This window comes from Rattus rattus, chromosome 13 (genome assembly GCF_011064425.1).
Source record: "Rattus rattus isolate New Zealand chromosome 13, Rrattus_CSIRO_v1, whole genome shotgun sequence".
NCBI lineage: Eukaryota > Metazoa > Chordata > Mammalia > Rodentia > Muridae > Rattus > Rattus rattus.
In genome coordinates this window covers 67914655-67936222 of record NC_046166.1, presented here as the reverse complement: position 1 = coordinate 67936222, position 21568 = coordinate 67914655, and the positions used below count along the sequence as shown (strand labels likewise).

Below are 21568 nucleotides of genomic sequence, written 5' to 3'. Positions count from 1 at the left end.
CAACACCTCAGTTCCCTGATGGGATTTTAAGCTGTTGAAAATGTAAAATGTGTATAACTTTTTGGAAATTCCTACTTCTGTTTGCTAAGTTTGTGAAGGTTTTTGAGTGCCATATAGTCTCAGTCCTCTATAAGATAGCTTTTTTAACTTAAAGATTTTTATTTTTAATTAGGCAATCAGCACTCTTAATCATGGAGCCATTTCTCCATCCTCTCTATAAGACACACTATATGCCAGATGACATACAACAAGCCCATCCTTTATTTCTTAGACTTTTAGACACTTTTAGAGTTTAGACATGGCAATGGCCAGATTCAGAAAGGCTGCCAGAGACTTAAGAGCCTGAAGCCCTGTACTCCCCAGACTGTGATCCATTCTCAAGGTTTATTTGAATTGCACCACATGGGAACTTCCGAGCAGCTTACCCAGGCACCTTGTTTCAGATCCGCTCCAGAGACCATTGGCCAAGCACTCCCGGACATGGGAGCCTACAAGTGTGTAGCCGGTGTTGCACGTAAAGATGGCGGTGGCTCCATACATAGTGAGCGTCCCTATCTTGTTACCATTTGGGGGAAAGGACAGGCTTCCACAGGAGATGACTGGAAGAGAAAAACTGTGTTAGTCCAGGTCTGAGCTACAGCAGAAACCCTGGGTATTGGTTTTCCTAAAAAGCATACAGCAGGGAGGTCTGTCTGCTAGGCAGAGAGGTCCAGTCTGCTGGGAATTGATGGGTCAGTATTCTCAATTGGATTTTTCTTTCTCTATTGCTCTTAACATAAAATCTCAGATATCCTAGCATATCCCAAAGCCACCAAGGTCCCTGAAGTGACCCATAGTTATTTCATTCTCACAGATTGATAACCATTTCTTCAAAATGGACACAGTGTGTAACGCAGCAATCCACAAGACTATCTACTAAGCAAGTAGACTGTCTACTTTCCTTTCTATATTCACTCTAAGAATGATTCACTTGCGGGGACACTCACATGTACCTGCCAGGGATGTGAGAAGTGTCTTCTCAAGGGCCACCCACCCAAACCCAGCATGGTGGGTTGCAATTCAGCACCTTTGACTCTACCTCCAGCACTAAGATCATTTTCTTTCCAGTTCTTTGTAGGACCTAAGGGTGTCTTTGTCATCTGAGATTCAATAGGACATAGTTTCTGTCCTATTGACTCCATTAGTCCATTTGTGGAGGTAAGTTAATGGTCACCCACAGTAGAAATATTAATGACACCGACATGTTTGCATCTCAGATACTTAAATACTTGAGGACAAAATCCACTGGATCTTGTAATAGGAAGAAAAATTAAAAAATCTTCAAGGCTGAGGGGCTAACAGAGGCTCACTAGTGTTTAACCAAGAGTGGAAGTTTGAGAAAAGCTTCCCAAGAGAAATGTTCAGATCACTACTAAGCAATGACACGTGCAGGACACGGCCATGCCAGGAAGTGGCAAAATGACAGAGCTCCCAGCCACAATAAACGGGTAAGAGATGGGAGGAGAAAACAATCATGAGAGAAGATCTTTGCTCAGCCAGGTGAGCTCGGCCAGCCTCCTAACAGTCTCTGGTGTCTGACGGTACTGAGAAAGACTGAGGACTATGGAAGTCAGTGCTGAAGACTATTTTAGATATTGAATCAACAAGGCAGTCAGTATCTTAGTTGTTTTTCTCATTGCTATGACATGATACTCTACAGAAGCAACTTACAGAAAGAGATTTATTTTAGCTTGGAGTTTCATGGTGGGAAAGTCATGGTGCTGATTAAAGCAGTGGACACTGATCTCATGAGTGTGTCAGGAGCCTGAGGCATCTTGCTGACCCATCGCTAACCAACAGAAAGCAGAAAGAGACAAGAATCTTCAAGGTTTGATGCCTCTACTTCCTCTAATAAAGCCATGCTTTCTAAAGGCTACACAAATTCCCGGGACTAAGTACTCAAACAACAAGTCTGTATGAAATCTCACATATAAGCCACCATCACCTTGATCCTAGAGGGCTGGTGTATTGATGATTGGACCCTAGACAGTAGATCCAATGATTGACATGTGAGTGGACCATAAGAACTATGACCTCATCTTAGAATGAATCCATTGATGAATTAAAAGTCATAATGAACTATTGTGATGTTGTAGAGACTAGAAAGAGTGAGCCTGCTTAGGGAGGGGATACTTTGCAAGACACATCTTATTCACTTTGAAAGACACACCTTACTCCTGGCACTCCTATTTCTGCTTTCTGGCAACCTTGGGTGAATAACTTTATTCAGCAAGGCCACAGCACATTCCAGAAACAGGCAATAAAAAGTGTACAAGCCCCTGCAATTATGACCCAGTTGTCCCTTTTCCACATTGCTTTTCTCGTCCAGGTAACGTGACTCTTGTCCATAATGCCACCTGCCATTTTGGAGGCTGAGGCTAGGGGACTACCATAAAGTCTGGTCTAATGTATGAGAAACCCTGTCTCAAATTAGAAAATAAAATAAGATTGCTCAAAACCATTTTCTTGGGGATTTGTCACCGTGATTAAAAAAAAAAGTCTAGCATAATATCAGATGAAGAAAAATGATATGAATGTACCATTGAAATAGCCTCTCCTTAGTTTAGTGGAATACACGGTGGTATGACTTCCACTTAGTAAACAGGCAGACCTGCTTGCTAAATGTGATCTGTAGGGGTCACTTGCCAGGAATCAGGAGTCCACCTCCAGACAAAATCTTGCTGAGAAAGGCTCCGCATTTCTTAGTGTCTGAGAGACTGCCAAGTTAAACCTTCACAGCGGCAAGTGTGAGCTTTCAATAATTTGCTAGCATGTACCATATCAAATGTCAATGGATTCAAGAGGGATTTAGGTTTTTATAATTTGCTGTGAACTTTTCTCTAAGCCTTTTCCCAAACACCGTGTGAACCCTACCTTGAACTGTGATATTTAGCAATTCATGTTGAAACTTCAGTGCTTATCACGGATGCGTTCAATGACAAGGCTGGACCAGTTTCCTAGCTGAGAGCTTTGCAGACCTTTATCAGAAGAGCAGGAAGAAGATGCGCTTGGGATTCTGTCCTCTCAGTCTTGGCTCACATATCCTGGTGAGGAGACTATTTAAAGTCTATCCTCTAATGAGGCTCATTAGATCACAAGCAACTAACAGAACAACCACTGAGCTTCTGGGCAGCTGGATAATGGGATTCTAAGCCTAGAGTTTCTCTTGGCTGCAAACCCTGCTCATTAGTAAGGGTGGCAGAGCAACTTGGAAGAGCCTAATTGGGGAGACCATCAGCACTAAAAATAACCCTGTCACAAAACAAGGAGAAAGTCTATCTATGCTATCCTCCCTCCTGGTCTCCCAAAATGGATTCATTAGCTGTGCTTTTCCCCTACCACTCAAAACATGTTCACACTCACAATTCACAGCACTCTCAGAACCCAGGTGGTGCCTTTGCACAGCAAAGGTGCTAAGTTGAGGGCACCCAGAGAACACCCCATGAGGGTTCTCTGAATGTGACTTTTCTATCATGGCAATGGGTGACAAGCCACACCTCCTAGGCAAGCTTCATTTTCCCCTCCTCTAGTATTCACAGGAAGATGAACTTTGAACCAGTAGCCTGTTGGCACATGTTTTCTCAGACACGGCCATGAGGCCAGCGTTCCTGTCAGAAGAATGGAGCCTTAAAAACAATCTTAAATATTGATGCTTTCTACTGCTAGAGTCAATACAGCTCCACGATCCTGCGCAGCTCACAGCGTCCATGAGCAGTCAAGAGCACGATACTCTGCTGGGTGTGAGAAGAGGCAGGACCTGAGCGGGACCTGGAGATGGTTGTGAACATACGAGGGAGTGGTGCTGGACTACAGACAAGTCACTACGTGAGGCCTACAGGCCCACAGCTCCGGTCTGTAACTGGGTGTAAATCTGAAAGGCCTCATCCAAAATGAGGTGCTTATGACAGAATCAGCTGCCATCAGTGAGGAGATACTAGACCTATTGGTGAGTCTCTCTTGTTCAAGCCATGATGTACAATGTTCACTCTAATAATAGAGTAACAGTGGTCCTCAAGCCAGAGGTTAGGAAGCCTATGCTGATTTTTGTGGATAGACCTCTGCCATTGTGTTTAGCCATCCGTCAGCACATGCCTCTGGCTAGCAATCAGAAACTACAGAAGCTATCCTGAACCTCAGTTGGGTGAAGACCTGCTTTCAGAAAATGTGAAATCAGTAGTTAGGCAACAGGGACAGTCTAGAACATGGGTGATGTTTCCTGTATACATTTTTAAAGGTCTAGTTTGGCTTTTTGCATATACATAAAATTTAAAATGCAAATATTTGAGTCATGTATTTCCACAATAAACGTTTCTTGCTCTTAAATATAAAGTATAGTTATACTTTATGAAGTTAAGAGAATACTGGATTCCCTATTGTGTCAGAATTTTGTCTGCCTCCTGCAGAAAGAAGACTGTAGTAGGAAGATTTCTTCCTCTTGTGTTATAGACACTCTTGAGATCTTAGAACCACTTGGAGTGATAATGTCAACCCCCACTCCCATCCTTCCCCAACCCCAAGAAGCTGGAGAACTTAGCTGTTCTCAGGGAGCTGTGATGTACTCAGGGGTGGCCAAGGATCTGTTCCTCTGGATTAAATGACCACAAACCGGGAAACTTATCACCCTGGATCCTGAGCAGACACATAATGGAAAATAGTAGGTTCCCTTCACATCTCATTGCCTGGCTATTCTGAGATAAGCCACAGGTAACTTAAACCTTATAAATTACAGTTCCAGTGCTATACCAATGGTTTCCATGACAACACATTTGAAGATGCTGCTGATTCTATCCCAGCACCATATGGAAAGCAATGGTTTTTTCTACAGGGATACAGTCACAGGCTAGAAAACAGGGCTTAGAAAAAAAATGTGTCACTCTAAGTATGTTTAATTGAGAAATTGAATGGTGTTTGAACTTCCTGGGGTTTTCAGGCACCCATTTCAAAGAAAAGTATATTATTACTAGTATTGATCTTGTGTTTTTTCTAGATGTATATGGATAAAATAGGGATCATGAGGAACAAAGGAAATCTAAGTTATAATAAACTGCAGCTTCACAAGAAATAACAAACTAATGCGTTGACTGATTTCTGTAGATTCCAGAAAGTGAACATGTAACATCCTAATTTCTTTCTCTTCCTTCACTTTTGGAAGGGTCTGACCTGGGACTCCTTTGCTCCTCAGCAACCTATTTACTGTTTGCTCTGAGAGAGGAGATTTTTGTCTGACTTAATTCCGCAATTTGTTATAAAGAGAAGTAAGGTTAGATACTGAACTGAAGCTGACTGTGGAGAATACCTGATAACATGAATATTCATGAGGGCACAAGGCAAAAGTGGGAGGGAGACTGGAGACAAAAGCTAACAGAGCATACTCATTTCTGTTAGCACATCTCTCCCCTGCTCTGCATCTGAAATGAGATCCTGGACATCTGAACACTGTGTTCATCATAAATAGCTTTTCCAAAATGTAGCCCAAGACTCTGGAAGTCCCTGGAATCTTTTCAGAATACACAGACATCCCTCTATCCAGCCCCTAGACTACAAACTACCTGAGTTTTCATACCTCCACTAAAATGGCATAATTAAAGAAGTTCTGAGCAAGCATGGAGGGTCCAGCCACACCCCTGCAGCCTTGTCTCATAGAGACTCAAAAGGACGCTCTTCTCGCAAACTACTGCTCTGCTTGAAAAAAAATCTTATTGTGTATAAAAGTATACTATTTTATATTAGTATGGAAGGGACTTGGTATCATTTTATATAAATTAATATCAATTTATGTCTTCTCGTTTTTCATTAAAATTGCTTAAATAGTTTCAAATAATTAGCAGTTTCAACTTACAATATAGGAAAAGAAAAATTTCAGGAAATCATTGAGTTTCCCCCTGGTCACAGCCCCCTGTGTAATCCCAGGTACAGTGTTTTAGTCAGACAGGACTAGCTTAGGTTCTGAGCCAGTTCACTTTTGGTGACATGGGTGAGATTGACAGGCTGAGGCTATCCTGGAAGAGTGAGCCCTTAAAAAGGCCACTTGGTTCCTGTCTTGTGAGAGACAGAAAGCAAGACGCTGGAGAGGGTCAAGGACACACGTTAGAATCTGAGAGTGGATCCCATTACCTGAGATCGTACATTGAGAACCAGCCATAATCACAAGGACCCATGTTCTGTCTGTGAATGTAATCGGATAGCCAGTCCTGACTCAGTCACACTCATATGCAGACAGGACTCCAGTAGCACCATGAAGACAGCTCTGGAAGGCCCCAGGCAGGAAACACACAAACCCTGTGATTCCACCTAATGCTACATGCTGCACCTATCAGTCCATCCCATGTCACATGTAGAACCTGAGGGCCCACCTAATGTATCAAAAAAAGAGACAGTCTGTGTCCATCCAATGTCATGTGAAGAAACTGTAGGCCCACCCAATGTCACATGAAGAACCTGTGGGTCCATCTAATGTCACAGCAGAAACTGTGACTTACCAAGTGTCACGTGCAGAACCTGTGGGCTTATTCAATGTCATATGCAGAACCTGTGGGCCCATCTAATGTCAGACACAGAGCCCAAGGGCCCTTCTGTGTCACATGGAGCTACCACAGTTGGAATAAGTGTTTTCCCAGCCGTAGATACAGCACTTCAGGTAGACCCAATAGTACTGTAACCTCGACAACAGTTGTTTCTGGAGTCAGGGCCTCTCTCCACCAGAGCTTGTGGCAAGAGCCTGGAGAGTATGCTCAACTCCTGGGTATCATCTTCAAAACACGAGCAACAGCAAACAAGGCCTAGCATGCTAGACAGCACCGTAACCTGCCACAATAAGTCAGGAGTGTCTGCTCTGATGCATCTCTGTTTCCGAAGATGAGTTTCTGAAAGTTAGCCAACCTTTTTTCCAGTGAAAAAAATTTTCTAAAATGCATAAATAGAAAAAAAAATAACTGAGCTAGTTTGAATGAGAATGGCCTTCATAGGTTCATATATCTAAATTCTTGGTACCCAGTTGGTGAAACTATTTGGGAAAGATTAGGCGGTGTGGCCTAATTGGGGGAGATTTGTCACTAGGGTGGGCTTTGAAGTTTCAAAAGCACATGGTATTCCCAGTTAGCTCTCTGTCTCCTACTTGACAATTATGATATGAGCTCTCAGCTGTTGAACCAGTGCCACGCCTTTGTTCCACAGTCCTGGGGCAGTAACCCACGGACCTCTAAGCCTGATTAAACCTCTTTTATAAGTTTCTTTGATCATGGTACCTCATCACAGCAATAGAAAAGTGATTAAGACAGCAGTATCCACCTTTCCAAGTAAGAGAAAACTTCCGGTGGAGTCATAAGAGTAAGGGCCCAGTTCCCTGTGAACTCTCTGGTCCTGGGCCCTGGTTTATCTTTCTCAAACACAGATTTCCATCTTCAAAACACTTTCCCAGGGCAATTCGGATCCCTGAAAAATGCCTGGGTAAACATCCTGTCTTTATAAGACAGCAAGGATTTCAGAGATGTGGGAGACACAAGGGGAAGTCATAGCAAAGGGGCTGTCCTTGCCAAGACTGACAACCTGGAATCAGACAGGAATAGTATATCTTAAGCAAAGCATAGTCTCAGGTAGACTCTACTGATTGTGGAAAGCACTGTGCATCTGTGGCAGCATGCAAAAGAGACACATTGCAGCACATGGCACAGATGTCATACACACATAGCAGTAAGCAATTACCAGCATGTATGGTGTATATTCATAGGGTTGGAAGGTGGGTACAGTTGATATGCCGTTCCTGTCACACCAGATGGAGATAAGGAGTAAGGACATGTGTGACAGGACAATTGATGTCCAGGACCTTAGTACAAGCATGGCACTAGAACATCAGGACCTGGTTCCACGTTCTGTCCTAGTAAGAGGTACCTTGCTGCTTCTGGGTTTGGTTTGAGAATCAGTAAGACCCCAAGTTTGCAAAGACTCACTTGTAGGTGTGAACTATTCTGGAAAGGCAGGTTCAGGCAGTGGCATCAAGATGACCTTGCCTATCAAGGTCCTGACATAGACTGAGAGGGATACATTAGGTGGCCTTGGAATCGGGTATAAGGGTGTATGGAGAGTCTGCTGCCTCTACAGGAGACTTCCATGAACCCCTCTAGAAGGCCAAAGTCTGTCATGTCAGAGCCTCTGTGCTATCCTTGTCTCTTCTCGACAGCATAATTCTGGCTCACAAAGAGGCTCTATGGAGCCAGGGGATATGGATGGAATGCATGTGTGTGGGAAGAATGTATCAGGATGATGGCCGGGAAAATTAGCTGTGAGTTCCTCGCCAGGCATTGGATACCTACAGGAAGGAGCCATCAGAGCCACCAGGAGGCATCACAGCTAAACTGACAGCAGCTTTGGGAAGGGTGTCCTAGGGAAGCAGGGTATTTAGGACTTGGATATCTCATGCCACCATCGTCCTTCCTTACTTATCTCTAGGTTCCTGGGAAGAGCTTGTCTTACGTGACGAATTAGCATTTGCTGTATTAAAAGTCAGATTGAAGTTGTTATGCAAAGCACCTAATCACACATTCCTTTGTTTTTCTCCTTTTTATTCTTCCATTCTTCCTAAGCTGTGTACTGCGCAAATCTCTTGCAGTTCAACTGCATGTTTCAGTGTTTGGTAATTTCCTGTCAACAATCGGTAAAGATTGGATATCAGGGGTATATAAATCCGAAGGCGCTCCGCACAATGTCAGCTTTGTCTCATGTTCTTATTCATTCATATTTAACTGTTCATCATGTACCTGAGAGCATAATCATCTCCCTTTTCAAGACAGCCATTGTGGAGGACAGATCCCTTCAGCACAAACACTACTTCCCAAGATCCTAATGAGAAGTTTGTCACGGCTTTCACGCAGAAGAATAGCCAGCTCTTCAAATGTGTGCTTTTATTTGTCTTTAAGCTCAGATGTGACATATTTGACTACTCTAATATTCTGAAGTTTATAAAATACTGTCATTAAGAAAGGAGCACGGTGTTAGATATTTGATCCTGTAGCGCCGGTTTGAGCTTGCTGTGTTAACACAGGGCTCTGCCTCAGTCAGTAGGACTATGATGGTGTCTTCATAGGTGATCCCATTGATGCTGTGTCCTGGAGTTCTGCACCCTGTTTGGGGAAGGGCCCATCTTCACTTACCTTTACATCTGGGTCTGTCCTCCTCAGTGTTCCAGGTCCCATTGGCTTGGCACTGCAACAGCCTCTGACCCTGCAAGAAGTAGCCAGGACTACAGCTGAGGAGAACTTGAGCTCCATATTCATTCAGTGATCCCGAAACCAGCCTCCAGAGCACGTGCTCTGACAGCTGGCCTTCGATGCTGGGGCAGGGCACCGCTGCGAGAGAAACACCTCAGGATCAGTATGGCTTCCCGACAACTCTTACTGTCGCTGCTCTAGAAAGGAGGGACTGCTGGTATGGGAAACTCATTGTGCTATGTGACCTGGATACCCCCAACTCTTTCTTCATGACTTCCTTGTTTCCACATAATCATTCAGGAGGCAACCTGGGATTCCAGCCTGGGAGCTACTGTCTTCTTACTGGGCATCTTGTAGTCAGACTGAGATACAATCATAGGAAACCACTCCTTCTCTGTTCGTCACATACATGTACACACATGCCCTCATTCATACACAGGTACATGAGCACATACTTGTCCTTACACATGTACACTTATATATACATACACACATGTGGAAACACACAAGCATATTCACATGTATGTACATGTGTATATACATGCACAAATATACGATATGAATATATACACACACAGAACAGATTCATACTACTAGGTTTATGAGTACATGAAAATAGTTAGGCATGCTATATTATCACTGTAGAAAAATTATTTTTATAGTAATGTAAAGGAAGGACTTCCCATTTTCTAGGGCAATAAAAGACAGAGGCTCTTGAGCGTAGAGGCAGGAGAGCAGCTGCGGTATCAGGACTGCAGGCTTGGATGCAGCCCCAGGACAGTAGACTCCAGAGAACTTACAGACAGATGGACATACACACTCTATTTGGAGGCTATGCAAGTGTAGGTTTGTTTATGCAAAGTAGGATGGTCATTTAAATGAGTTTAAGAGTTAGGCAGAAGCAAGAGCCACAGCATTAAAAGCTTCCTTAGTTGATATCTGTCATCATCAGCCAGTTACCCACACACGGAAGGGGCCAGGTTGACCAGTCTTGAGCTCAAAGACAACAGCTGGAGAAATTGTAGCTTTCCTAGAGTGATAATAACAACATGTGTTTTGCTTTTCAATTTCATCCACACTCATTATCACTGAATCTGCTGTGTCAAATGCTACAAATTCTCTCTTCCTCCTATGGTGACTTCCTGTTCTATCTTCAAATAAACTCTAAATAACAGACATTTAAGAGTGAAAACAATGAGGCTAAAAAATATGAAGGATAATTTGGTAATTTAAAAGCAATCTAAAGGATATGCCTCTTACATGTTTGCAGTTTCAGCAGCTATTGTCTATGACTGTGGATGTACAAATGGTTTGCTTAACAGCCAAAATTATGTCTTTCTGTGCCTAGGGTATGTCCATAAAGCCTTCAGCCATAGGAAGTCTGAATGCAGAGAAGTGTGGTAAAAGTCATTCCCTTTGCGTGTGTGTGCTTCTGGAACTAACTCTGGCTTTCTAATCATCGGATCTACTGCAACCTCTGCTTCTGGGTAGCATTGGGCCTTAGCTCAAAGTGGAAGGGCAGTTTTCCTCTGGCTGATTCCATCCTCAGCACCAATCCTACATGTCCACTGGTGTCTTGCTGCTTCGTGGAAACAGCGTTTGGTCTGCTTTTTTGTCTTCTACTTTAGTTATCTGTTTGTGTCTCTCGCCCTCTGATTGGTGACAAGCTTATATCTACTGTAACCACTATGGTGTCTATGTCTTTTTGTAGTTTTCTAAGGTAAAACTGAAGATAAGATAGTTTTCCTGTCATAGAGACTTTTCTCAGTGAAACCACAGATAGCTGTGAACAGCAGTGTGTGTGTGTACAATAGTCAAATGCAGTCTATAAATATTACATGGGAGCCATCAATGATGATTCCTAGTGATAAATAAAAAAAAAACAATTACACAGCATGCTGTTGGGAGTCATGTGAGTGGCCTTGGTCTTGCGAGTCATAACAAAAGCACTTTGGGGCACAAATGGACCATGATCCATAAACCACAGGGGAACACAAATGAATGAGAAGCATCGCCCAGGAGGGAACCTGAGGACCTGGGTGGGCATGAACAGCAAAGTCCATCTTGTCTTTTGTGTGCTGAAGAAAAAGCACATGCTTTCAGACACGGCTTCCCGCTGTGGTTTTTACGCTTTCAGAACTGATCTGTAGACAGACTACGCAAAGCATGAATCGCTCACAGTTATATTTGAATGACCCATGGCATACTTTGGGTGGTAAAATCCTGAGTCACACAGCCTGAATGATAGAAAGGAAAGTCTCTGAGTGTAATGGTGGATGAGGCAGCATCTGTGAGTTTGCCTATGACTACGTCTGCATCCCTGCAGAGAGGAGCTGTTTTTGTACATGTGGGTTATGATGAGATGACATGTAGAGTTCTTCTGTCTGTGTGCACCCAAGTACCATGTTGCCTGCTGTGAATATGGAAAATAAATAATTTAAGGAATTGGAAACCAATCCCCCAAAGACATCCTTGCTCATAAACTCGAGACTTAATGATGTGTATCTTAAGAGCCATGTTTTCTGGTTCTTAATAACTGTTCATGATGCTTTCACCATCCTGTTACCTTGGGACTGCACGAGGTCACCTCTCCTCAGCACACTGCTCTAGCAGCCATACCTCAGCAGAATTTTAAGCGCGTGGAGGTGAAAAGATCAAAATGTAGGGCAGAGGTGAGAGACACATGACTGCTTCAAGGTGTGATAGTGAATAACTCACGGAGTTGAGCATTTTACTAACGTCTTCACTCCTGATGTCAGACCAAACATGGATAGAGCAAAGCAAAACTGAGTAACTTGTAAGATAGTGCAATTCGTGAAGTCCAGGTGAGAGTAGGGACAAAAGTGAGAACATCTGGACAAAGACTGCACTTCAGCTCACAGCCGTGAGGGTTGAGGGAGATAGAGGTGGGCAGCAGTGGCTTGAATCTCAGGTTACTTGAGTGACACATGGAAATGTGTCTCTCCCTGGATGATTAAAGTCAAGCGACTTCCAGAGGCCTGGAAGCGGCCATGTGCTGTGGTTTTCAAGATAACATGCCTTCATTCTGATAGAAATGTGTTAGAATAGGTTCTTTCAGCTGCTAATCACCTGAAACTCCAGATGGATACTTCAGAGGACAGCCACTGCCCAGACATGTAACTCCCTTTGTATTGGTGGTATCTCTATCAACAACATGATCATCACCATCACAGTCACCTCCATCACCCCCATCACCATGACTACACCATCAGCATCATCACCCCCATCTCAATCTCCATCACCATCACCACCATCATCATCATCTTATTATTATTATCATTACTACTACTACTATTATTATTATTATTATTATGTAAATTTCACAAACAAGACAGCCAAGGCTCAGTCAACCCAGGCAAGAATTCCTTCCTCTGTAGCATCTCTCAGTCTCTCTGAATTATACTTTTCTTGTCAGCACAAAAAACAAAATTCCTTCCATAATTACTATAAATAGAAGGCAAAACCTTCATACCTTCATCATGAAGGCTATAAATACCACAACAGACAAATATCAAATAAATAACAAAGTCTTTGAAGGAAGATACAAATATTTGTTATAGCTGAGGAATACAGGAAAACAAGTTTATGTTATCATGAATTTAATCAGTACATATTTTTGACAACTGACTAAATTTTCTCGGTTGATTCTATGATAATTAAGTATGCTGCAACTTGTAGAATGTGCAAGGTTATCCATAAACCTGACATTCCTCTGTTTGTACTTTTGCAGGAATAGAGGCTCCCTTCTATTCTATAAATAAAACAATCACCATAGGGTCATTATTTTGTTTTTGTTTTTTTCCCCTTTCAACCAAGGGAACATTCATAGTAGTCCATCCTGACAGACTCACTGTTGATATGGTTGACACTGTTTTTGCACCAAAGTCTAATTGTACTTCTCAAATTAAAAGAGTTGAAATCACAAATAATGAATAGTCATTGCACAACAAACACATTTTCCCAACTTCTGAATTTCAAGGAAACAGAGAAGATAATTGCATTTGACTCGGGAAATCCTAGCTTGCATTAAAATAAACAGGGTTGCTTTGTTAGTTTGCTTAATGGTTTGTATGTATGTGTGTCTGTCTGCATGTCACAGAATGCAGGTGTCATTGCAGGTATCAGGTTCCCTGAGGCTGGAGTTCTAGGTGGTTGTGACCCAACTGGCATGCGTGCTGGGAACTGAACTTGGGGCTTCTGAAAAAAATTTATGTGCTCTCAATTTCTGAGCTATTTCTAACCCCTAGATTTCAATTTTGTGAAGAGAGAATCTGGTTTCTTATTGACTCTTTGAGCCAGGGGCAAAGCAGCCGGATGTACTTTCCTCAGAGGCTTTCATACTCTGATGAGGCTGCTACCAGAAATACGAAGTATTCTCCCTGGTAGTATTTGGCCCTTATCAGAAATCTTCCTGTTTGTCTAATCATCCCATAAGCGTGGAATATAATTGTCTTTTTATTTTCTTTTAACAGTTTCCCCACATCATACTCATGTGGCTAAGTATGTCTTATTACCATATTTAGTTGGAGCACATTTAATTAGATTTGTAAAATTATGATTAGATACCTTTAGAATGAAATAATTTAATCACCCCATCCTTCACATTCACAGCTGAAATGGAGTCTTTGCAGCCTGCCAGCAGCCTACACTAATGGGCGTGAGGGAAATGGGCTGAGCTGTGGAACTTCAGAGGCCCAAGGAGCAAGACTATTAGTTCAGGAAATAATCAATTGATTGAAGTTATGATTGCCCTTTTAAGTTCTGTGTCTTGTAGTTCATCTAGGTAATTCTCAGTAAGAACATTTCCACAAGACTGGTAGATGTAGGGGGCGATACCTTCTCTGGGTCTTTTAGAGCATTTGTATTTTGATTATGAGACTTTGACATGTGGCCTCTCTTCATCAATGTGTGTCTGATATGTACAGCCTGCCCCCGTCGAGTAGAAGCTTGACTTTATTGCTGATACTCAAGCTTGGTTGCTTTCAGATCAGATTTGAGGAGATGGTAGGTCAGTCCTTCAGGTGTTCTTTGTTAATTTTGGAGACATGGAATGGACAGATTCCAGTGAGTGGGGAATGAAAGGCTGAGCCTTGTTGAGGGGAGAGACAGGCACCTTTGCAGGCGAGCTCTTCTTTTCCCTCACTGTCAATCTGGTTTATAGCAGAGTCAAGTTTAAATGTCCTGGACGTAATTCCTGGGACTAGCTGTTCAGGTAGACATTAAATAAATGCCTGTTTTTTTTTTTAAAAAAAAAAAACCATTCATTTTGTTGCTACTCTCCAGTGTCAGCCCTACAGCAAACACCAGTAAGTAAGTCTAAAGTAGCCTTCAGCCTGGGTAATGATGACAGAACTACCTGTGGTCTCAGTTCCTGGATACAAACTCTATTGGTTTTACAAAGGACTCTAGAATGGAATGAGTTTCCTCAGGAGATTCTTGTCCCCAGAAGAGCTCCAAGGCCCTAGAGGCCTAGGTTCTCCTTCTTTTAGCACAGCTGGTTGGTGAAGTGAATTACCCAGGAATGGGGTAGGGTGAGTTGTTGCCACACTCGGCATAGTGGCTGTCAGATTCTGACTTGTTCCTTCATTCTTCTTTGTCTCCTGTTTAAAAGTGATAGGCAAGTCCATGGCCACTGCTGTGGTGCTGACTGATACATAGAAGGCTTGCTCCAGTCTGGCCTCCCGGCACCTTCCTGTCTCCTGCCCAATGACTCCTTGACAGTGTGAAGGCAGGCAAGTTTTCCATCAATGTGTAATTTGAAGTTTCCCTTTGTGCCTAAGACTAGTTCTAGTTTCGTAGGATTTTGACTGTTTACACTAACAAGGAAAAAGAACTTATATTTTTAAGTTTTGAAATACTAGAAGGGCAGGTTAACTCCAGGTGTAATTTTTAATATATCTGTGACAAAATTCTTCCTGTATAAATTATGTTCACATGTGCATGTGTGTATATACATATGTGTAATATATATATATATATATATATATGTGTGTGTATGTGTTTACATGTGTGTACACATGTGTGTAGGCATGTATGTGTAACTTCGGTTAAGCTTGGCTTTCTACTATTTAAGTTTATATTTTTCACTGTATTCAAACTTTTCATGCTTGAATAATTTTTATTTTTAAGATATTTATTATTTTTAAAGTATAATTATATCATTTCCCTGTTCCCTTAACTTACTCATGTTTGACTCTTGTAAGAATATTACTGTGCACTGAAAATAGCTTCCTAGAAATCTTACTCTATATTACAAATGAAATTTCTGTTTTCTTTGGCAGGCCATGATATGAATAAAGAGTACACAGTAAGTATACAAATGAAGCAATGCCTCTTATTTTCAAAGACCTGAAACATGAGAAGTGGAGGCCAGAACTCAACACTGTTTCATATTTTCACACTTTACATTGGGTACTGTTGTTGAGCTCAATGTCAGGAGCTTCTGCCCACACTTAAGATGGCAGCCAGAATTAGGTTTGATGAGACAAGTTATATGTTATAGATTGTGATGGACTTCATAGGATTTACTGGGCTAACATTCAGGATTACACAGCTCTTTTTAAGTGGTGGGAGCTGTCTTTATGGGAGTTGTTTGTGTTCTTAGGATGGACGAGACCAGGTCTCACAACACTGGGAAGTGACTACCTGTGTTCTGGAAGCTAAACCCACCCATCTGTGAATGTGGGTCCCGTTGAAAACGCCATAGGCATGCAAGCAGACGTAAACACTTACGTTTACACGTGGGTGGCTTTCCTCTGTTGCTCCACAGGCCATCTTCTTGACACACAGCAGTGGCTTGCTGACTGGCATCCAGCTTGAAGCCTTCGTTACATTCATAAGTCACTTTACTGTCTAAGGTGAACTCATTGCCGGTGAACGAGCCATTTCCTGGGGCCTCTGGAATTCCACAGGACACAGCTGAAAGAAAAACAGGCTTACCTTACAAGACTTCATTAAAATTTGTCTCTATTTTTCATCTCCGAGACAGATTTATTAATTGTGTTCTTCATGTCTGTCAAAAGTGCACACATTTTCAGAATTTTTAAGGATGCAAAAGATTCATGAGAAAGAGTGGAAGGCTTATTGAAATGGTAGAAACTGGTTTAGGGTCAAACACTGTATCAGAGGGATACTGGAGGGATTGGGTGATGACTTTCACTTAAACACAGGCTAGTCACAGCATGATTTTTATGCTGTGTGTTCAAGTAACAATTATACATTCTACCTCGGCTGACTGTGAAGAAGACAAGCGCAGGCCATGTCTTTACTATTTCATCAATAGCTTTGATAATCAAGACCCACAGGAATTAGGCATGAATACACAGTTTTCCACCTCCCTTTCCTCTCCTCTTTCCCCAACTTCTTTTCTTCAACGCATAGGTTCTTTTAAAAGATGCTGTGCCCTTCGCCTGGCAGGCCCTTCACCGGCTTCTGTGTCAGGAACATGGTCTCCATTGTAGAAACAAGGTGTGGGGATCTTTAAGAGCTGAGGGGCCTCAGGAAATCCTCATCCTGAAAGCAATTGCCTTCTCCTGGGACCCACAATAGTTCTCCTGAGCTAAGAAAGCTGTTGAAAGAGCAAGTCGGGCTCCTCCAAGTTCACTGTCTTCCTGACTCATCCCAGGATCAGTTTCTCTCAAACAAGCTCCCACCATGATGCCTCCTGATATGCAGGGGATTCTCACTAATGATGACCCTACTCCATGCCACTTTTAGAAGTCCAGAACTGTGAGCCACATGGCCCATCTTTTCTCATAAATAACTCAGCCTTGGGAACTTTGCTATATGAATACAAAGGAGGCTGGTACAAAGGTAAACGATTGCTTAAGCTCAGCAGTGCATCCAAATCAAAGCTAATAACTTCTGAATTACCTCAAAAATTACATTGACTAAGTTGTCTTCTGACACACACACACACACACACACACACACACACACACACACACACAGAGAGAGAGAGAGAGAGAGAGAGAGAGAGAGATGAATTAAAAATGAATGTTTAGTTTTAGATATCAAGCTTCTAGAAAACTCAAGCTCTACAATTTCTCATATGTTGACTTTTATGTATTTTTGATAACTTCATATATGTGCAGTGCTGGACACAAGAGCATGACACTCTCACACTCCCTCCTCTCCCACTCCTTCTGAAGTCTTTCTTCTTAGACCCAATTTCCTCTACCTTCTCCCCTTCCTCCCTTCCTATTTTCTCCTCCTCTTCTTTTTTTCTTCTCATCTTCTCCTCTCCTCTTCTCTTCTACTCCTCTTCTTCTCCCCCTCCTCACTCTCCACTCTGTCTTCCATCCCCTCTTCTTTCTCCTTTTGACTTTGGGGTTTGGAAACACTGTGTTTTAGTGGAGCTGCCATGGCTATATACCAGGATATCTTTACAGGCAGGGCCACTTGCCACTTGCAGCACCACTGAGTAAAATCATTCCCTTTCTCCTAACAACCATGAACTACCAATAGATTGCTGAAAACAATGGGGCCTTGTCACCTCCTCTTCCATTCATTGTAGAATATACTGAAGGACTCGCTCTTGTGCAGGTCTGGAGAAGGAAGCCACAGCTGCCGTAGGTTCAAGGGCCCCACCATATTGCGAAGACAATGTTTCACAGAATTCCTCCCTTCTCTACAGCTCTAACATTCTTACTGACCTCCATTTCATAATCTCAACCATCTGAAATATCTCTTTTAAGAAATATAATATTGACTCATAAAACATCTCATGCTTATGCTTAACCATCATTTTGGGGAAAATGTTCAAAATAATAACTCGTTTGTTTTTTTTTTTTTCTCAAACCACTGTTCTGTCCAAGAAGCCTATAGACAAGATATCTACTTGCAGCCTTTTTGGTATTTGAAAACTGATCATCTTTATTGAATGTAGAACATGTCATGGATTTTGTCCTTTTTAAAAAGTTCTTTTGTATCTCATTATGTTGCCATGTTTTCATTCCCCACCTTATAGCTCCATTTCTCCCAGGTAACCGTGCGCCTATCCTTCAAATCCTAATGTTCCCTTGACCTTAACTACATTCTACCATGCGCAGTCCCCACTTCCTGTAAGATTCTTACTTGGGGGTAAGCATAGAATGAAATGACATCTCCTGCAGGTTACGTGGGAAAGATAACATCCCACAAGCTCATAGGGAACACTCATAAAAGGGGCTCTTACCCAGGGGGCCAAGTCAGACAGGCTTACAGATGATTCTCTTCAACCTAAAATCTTTCAAAGGATAGTGAACTGTGCTTTGGAGGACTCCGGAGAATCCTCCCTATGTGGTCTGTTCAGTAATGAGCAGTCTGCTTTGAGATTTGAAGTACAGTTTCTATCCCCAGGAGAGTGTTCATTAAAGGAGCTGGGGTGAGGGCCACTGCTGACTCTCCAGCCTTCAGTTGCTTGCTTTCTGCGATTCTTTGCTCTGTTCAACCCATGGGATTATACGTCTAAGACTCTGAACTTAAGCCAGCATTGTCTTCCATATTTAAACCACCAGTTAAAAATAAATGTTCCTACTCTATCACTCTTCTGAAAAGACCTGCCAGTGATTCACAACTCACTGAGAGGAGCATTTGGGAACACTTGGTGGAGAATCTCTCAGGATGCTCCTGCAGTCCTCAACATTTTCTGCAGAAATGAGAAAGATCTGGACCAAAGTTTAGAGGTGTGAAGCCTAATCCTGAATATTCCCAGAGCCAGTGATGTTCTTGGTCGTATCACCTCTCTGAACTTCCACAGACAAGGCAGTCCAACAGCATTGTCCGTAGATTCAGAAAATTATATGGAGAGGGTTTTAGAGCTCATATTCCCATATACCAACATAGTTATAACCAAAAGTGTTAGGGACATCCATTGATAAATCCTCTGTATTTCCTGTATATTATCATGTTATTCAACACTTAACACATATTGAGAGTTAGAATTAATCACTACTGTGCATTGTGAATAACATAGATTTTAGAGCTATTATGCCCTTACTGGATTTCTTCTATTGTTGTTATGATTTATTTTTATTTTAGGTGCAAATATGTCAGTGTACCATGAATGTACCTGGTACCCAAGGAAGCAAAAAGAAATTGTTAGATCTCTGGGACCAGATACGGACGAATGTGAGTTGCCATGTAGGTGCTGGGAATTGAATCCCAAGTCAGTAGTCTAAACTACTGAAACCTTTTTCTCGCCTTCCTTTCCTGAATTTTTATGACCCATTCAAAGCTGTGAGAGGTCTCATATCTCAGGTACTAGATGCCTCTTGGTTATGGACCTCAGGCTACTACCCCCGAACGCACAGATTTATTTTCCTGTCTAATATCAAGAAAGCACTATCCTACTGATTAACAGACACACAGGTTAAAAATAACTTTTCAAAATGCAATACTAAAAACAAAGGCAACTGATCATTTTTTTTGTAACGTTCCTGAGGCTTCTTTGCCTATTTTCTCCTTAGATTTCTCGAGTCCCTTCTTTGAGTAGTTAGTGATAAATAAACCTTGTGCTTGAAGCTTAAGTGCATCCCATGGACATTCAACATCAATGGTTTGTGAGGCACAAAAGGAAACCCATAGCAGATGAAGAGAGACAGATAGAAGCCCCCAAATCCATTACAGGCCATGAGAGTATGACTGCAGGAATACTCAGGGCCACAGGCTAGTCTGAGAAGTGTCCTTCCCTTTGTTACGAGAGCTGAAGATAGTTTCTGAGAGCAAGGATGGATAGAGGGAGCCAAGAGTGGGGTTTGAAGAACCTAAATTATACATATGAGCTGTTCAAAATCCATGGGCAGTGTGACAATGGTCAGTTGTACAGTAGGATAGACCAACGAGTAGGTGAGAGGCCACTCAGCTGTTCTCAACCACTTGAAAATGTTTAGCACAAGATAGCCCAAGGACAAAATAAAAAACAAACTGCAACAAAGAAAATTATCACAAAAGGCTCCTCTAGTACTCTCAAGCAAGTGGTTGGTTACAAAGACTCTGGGCTTGTCTCAGAATCTCTAGGACATTTGTGTAGGTAGTTTAAATAACATGAAACACAGGTAACACGGTTGTAAAATGCAACTGCTTCATCTTCCTTCTGGTACAAAGCCACAGAGAAGTATAGGTAACAAAGTTGGAAAGTAACAGTTATTCCTTAGGAATGCAAACAAAGTTTTAACCCATAGAAAGCAAGTGTCTAAAGACAGATAGGCAGAGGAATTTAACAGACAGGTGAACACTTGAGTTCAAGCTCCGAATCCAGCATCACAGGAGCTGCTCCCCAGAGCTCATGTCCCATGGGCAGTAATAATTCATGTAGGGAGAGCATTCATGGTGCTGGTAAGTGGTTGCCATGAGGTATTGAGAGGATCACACTCTGTAATACTGATCACCCAGAGTTTCCCTCTGCTAATGCCTTGGGGCCTGAAGCTATTTGTCTATGGCTTTCACAAAAATAAGAATAATAACTGTATTAGAAGCTAAAAAATAGGAAGTGTAATTGAAGATGGCAGTGGACAGGCCCCCATGGTGGTAATGAGCTATGATAGTCACTGTTAGAAACAGCCTCGTGAGAACTCAAAACAGAAACATGTAGGCCAGCAGAATGACTCAGAGAGCAAAGCTGCTGCTACTCCTAACCCCCTGAGCTCTATCCTGGTGACTATGGTTGAAGGAGATAACACCTATAACACCTGCAATTTGTTCTCTGAAAAAAATATATATGCATATATATACATATATATAGACATATATCTATATATATAGATATATATTCTCTCTTTCTCTCTCTCTCTCTCTCTTATACACACACACACACACACACACACACACACAATTAGTGCTGCTTTTCGTAAACACCTAGGAATGGAACCTTGGTGTTACCTAACAATTCGACTTCTGAGTTTGTGCCCAAATACAGGGTCTAAGAGCTATAACCATGTACTCACAATCTTTCAGTAGCATTGTTCACAGTCACTAAAATATAGAAGCTGCTCAATTCTCCACTAATGGATGCATGGATAGCATAAAATGCCATTGATGTATACATAGTACTCAGCTTCCAGAAGGAAGGGTATTATAAGACATAACCCAACAGAGATGATCCTGGGTGCAGTGTGGCGAGTGAGGAAGCTCGCAATGAAAGGGAAGAAGCTGCTCATCTACTAACACAAGGGCCTTGACTAGAATGTTCGGAACAGGGAAGAATTTTAATGTCCAGGGCTGGGGTGGGGATCAGGCATTATATTTCAGTGGGACAAATTTCTGCATGAAGAAAACATGTTAGAGTGGCACAGTGGTGATGATTGAATGGAATTATAGGTGGATTT

The 21568-nt window shown here is 42.1% G+C and overlaps 1 protein-coding gene across 1 annotated transcript in view; it reads right to left on the bottom strand.

The window, feature by feature from the left end:
• Positions 1–21568, bottom strand: part of Csmd1 (CUB and Sushi multiple domains 1) — a 1514424-nt gene that overhangs the window by 53368 nt on the left and 1439488 nt on the right. Inside the window, exons 50-52 of the mRNA XM_032918494.1 lie at positions 15996–16181; positions 9186–9380; positions 426–599 (exon numbers count right to left, since the gene is read on the bottom strand). Of these exons, the coding sequence (XP_032774385.1) occupies positions 426–599; positions 9186–9380; positions 15996–16181 (555 nt within the window). The remainder of the gene's footprint in view (positions 1–425; positions 600–9185; positions 9381–15995; positions 16182–21568) is intronic.